We start from the raw sequence: 3,366 nt of genomic DNA, 5'->3' as shown, positions 1-3,366 counted from the left end.
TCACGGGGAGAGGTGGGGCCGGAACGTGCGGGGCCGGATCATCATCACCACCTTCCGTAGGGAATAATAGTCCGTGTCCTTCCAGGAATACCAGACGATCCCATCCGGGCCCAGCATCTTCCGGTTTTTTATGGAATATCGGCCGCCCTGGGAAGTGCAGGAGAAGAAGGAGGTGGATCAGGAGTAGGAAACACTTGGAAGCATCTTTGGGATGGGGGAAAAAACACTTGGAAATGTGAGAATTTTGGGATAATGTGGGGGGAAAAAATGTCCCATAAATCCCAAAATTTTTCCAAAGGGATATTGGGAACAATTCCTGGAATTTCAGGCAGCTGAAACATCTTTGGGATGGGGTAAAAAACACTTGGAAATGTGAGAATTTTGGGGAAAAAATGGCCCATAAATCCCAAAATTTTTCCAAAGGTCCTTCTGGAGCCACGTTGGAATTTCAGGCGGCTGAAACATCTTTGGGATGGGGGAAAAACTGCTTGGAAATGTGAGAATTTTGAGATAATATGGGGGAAAAAAAATTCCCAAAATTCCCCAAAAAAAAAAATTCGCAAATCGGACAGATCCCAGTTGGGGGAAAAATTCCCAAAATTCCCAAAGAAAAAAAAAAATCCTGAATCAGACTGATCCCAGTTGGGGGAAAAATTCCCAAAATTCCCAAAGAAAATAAATTCCCAAATTGGACTGATCCCAGTTGGGGGAAAAATTCCAAAAAATCCAAAAAAATTATTCCAAAAAATTCCAAAAAATTATTCCAAAAAATTATTCCAAAAAATTATTCCAAAAAATTCAAAAAAATTATTCAAAAAATTCCCAAAAAATTATTCCAAAAAATTCAAAAAAATTATTGAAAAAAATTCAAAAAAATTATTCAAAGAATTCCCAAAAAATTATTCAAAAAATTCAAAAAAATTATTTAAAAAATTCAAAAAAATTATTCAAAAAAATTCAAAAAAATTATTCAAAAAAATTCAAAAAAATTGTTCAAAAAAATTCCAAAAAATTCCAAAAAATTATTCCAAAAAATTCCAAAAAATTATTCCAAAAAATTATTCCAAAAAATTCCAAATAAATTATTCAAAAAATTCTCAAAAAATTATTCAAAAAAATTATTCAAAAAAATTCCAAAAAATTAAAATAAATTCCAAAAAATTATTTTAAAAAATTTAAAAAAAAAATTATTCAAAAAAATTCAAAAAAATAATTCAAAAAAAATCCAAAAAAATTATTCAAAAAAAAATCCAAAAAATTAAAATAAATTCCAAAAAACTATTTAAAAAAAAAAATTCAAAAAATTTTCAAAAAAATTATTCCAAAAAATTCCAAAAAAATTATTCCAAAAAATTATTCCAAAAAATTCCCAAAAAATCCCCGAATCCCTGACCTTGTAGTAGACGCCGTTGAGGTTGGAGAAGAAGCACTGGTGGTACCACCAGCCCCCGTGGGAGATCTCGGCGCAGATATTCCCGGAATCCGGAGTGCTGAAGCTCCTCTTGTCGTGGTACCAGGCGAAGGAATCCTCCACCGTCCCGCTGAAACCGTCCACGTGCAGCCGGTAAAAGTTCTCCTCGTCCTCGATGCTTTTCCAGGGTAAAAAAAACAGGGAATTGTCATTTATTTGGGAATTTTGTCGGAATTTTTCTTTCCGAGCGAGATAATTCCTTGTTGGGATTTATCCCAGCCGGTAAAATTTCTCCTCATCCTTGATGCTTTTTCCAGGGGGGAAAAGAAACAGGGAAATTGGGGTTTTTTTGGGAATTTTGTCAGAATTTTCCTTTCCGACCGGGATAATTCCTTGTTGGGATTTATCCCAGCTGGGAAAGGTTCTCCTCGTCCTCGATGCTTTTCCGGGGGGGAAAAAAATGGGAAATTGTGGGTTTTTTGGGAATTTTGTCGGAATTTTTCTTTCCGACTGGGATGATTCCTTGTTGGGATTTATCCCAGCCAGTGAAAGTTCATCTTGTCCTCGATGCTTTGCCAGGATGGGAAAAAAATGGGAAATTGTGGGGTTTTTGGGAATTTTGTCGGAATTTTCCTTTCCGAGTGGGATGATTCCTTGTTGGGATTTATCCTGCTTGGAAAATCAAGGATGAGGAAATTCTGGGTGGGTTTTTTTGTGGTTTTTTTTTTTTTTTCCTTCCGTGTCATGGAATTTTCCTTCCGTGGTGAGGAATTTGGGAATTTCGGGTGGAGAAAGACCCGAAAACTCTGGAAAATCAGGACAAAGGGGATGTGGGAGCCTTGGGGAAATCCCATTAATTATCCGGCGTTCCGCAATTAAGGATCATCCTGGAGATGGGGATAATTAGTGGAATCCTGGAATGGTTTGGTGGGAAAGGGACCTTAAAGCTCCGACCTTGACACTTCCCATGGAATGGGATGGGATTTAAAGTCCCTTCCCTTCCAAAACATTCCAGGATCCTCTGGAGCTTCAGGGATGGATCCAGGATGGGATTCCTGGAAAATAAATCCTGTAGGATGCAGCTCCAAGGAAAACCCTGAGCTCCAGGGAATCCTTGGAGCTGATTCCTGAGCCTTGAGGAGCTCCAAGAGAGCTGGAATTTGGGATAAAGGGCTGGAGGAGCCAGGGAATGGAATTCCCACTGGGAAAGGGGAGCTTGGGGTGGGTCTTGGGAAGGAATTCCCAGAGAATCCCTGGGACTGTCCAGGGAAAGGTTGAAAAATCCCAGGATTTTGGGGTTGGAATAGGATGGGATTGAAGGTCCCCATGGATCCCATCCCAAACCATTCTGGGATTCCGGGATCAAGGACACTCAGGATCCATCCCGAGGGGTTTTTATGGAATTTGGGGATGGAAAACCCTTCCTGGAGTCCCCAATTCCCAGGGAATTCCAAAAATTCCTTCCCAGAGAGGAGGAGTCGGGCTGGGGCTGGATCCAATCCCGGGCTGGGAGAGCTGGGAATGTCCAGCTGGATCAGGGAAGGATCCAGGGAATCCTGGGAGCCTTTTCCAGAGGGAAAGGAGAGCTGGGATTTGGGATCAAGGGCTGGAGGAGCCGGGGAATGGAATTCCCACTGGGAAAGGGGAGCTTGGGTGAGATCTTGAGAAGGAATTCCTGGCTGGGCTGGAATTCCCAGAGATTTCCTGGATCTCTGGGAGTGTCCAAGGAAAGGTTGGAGCATCCTGGAATAGCGGGAGGTGTCCCTGTCCAAGGAATGGGATGAGGTTTAATGTCCCTTCCCACCCAAAGCATTCCAGGATTTTGGGATCCACAGGAATTTCCAGGAGAAACAGGAAAAGGGATCCTGTGGGACAATCCAGGTCACTTTGGGATAATCCAGGATGTGGCTGATGAGGTTTTGGAAAAAAAAAAAAAAAAAAATAAAAAGGGACTT

General features: G+C 40.8%; 1 protein-coding gene across 1 annotated transcript in view; it reads right to left on the bottom strand.

Annotated features, from left to right (window-relative positions):
* LOC310907450 (fibrinogen-like protein 1) overlaps positions 1-3,366 on the bottom strand; it is a gene marked incomplete at both ends in the record, with an annotated part of 4,187 nt that continues 821 nt past the window's right edge. The window contains 2 exons of the mRNA XM_083857664.1: positions 1-147; positions 1,394-1,589. Coding sequence (XP_083713790.1) covers positions 1-147; positions 1,394-1,589 — 343 coding nt within the window. The remainder of the gene's footprint in view (positions 148-1,393; positions 1,590-3,366) is intronic.

The sequence above is a fragment of the Zosterops lateralis genome, assembly GCF_965231275.1.
Source record: "Zosterops lateralis genome assembly, chromosome: 3".
NCBI lineage: Eukaryota > Metazoa > Chordata > Aves > Passeriformes > Zosteropidae > Zosterops > Zosterops lateralis.
The sequence above is the reverse complement of the archived record's forward strand: the minus strand, read 5'-3'. Positions and strand labels throughout refer to the sequence as shown.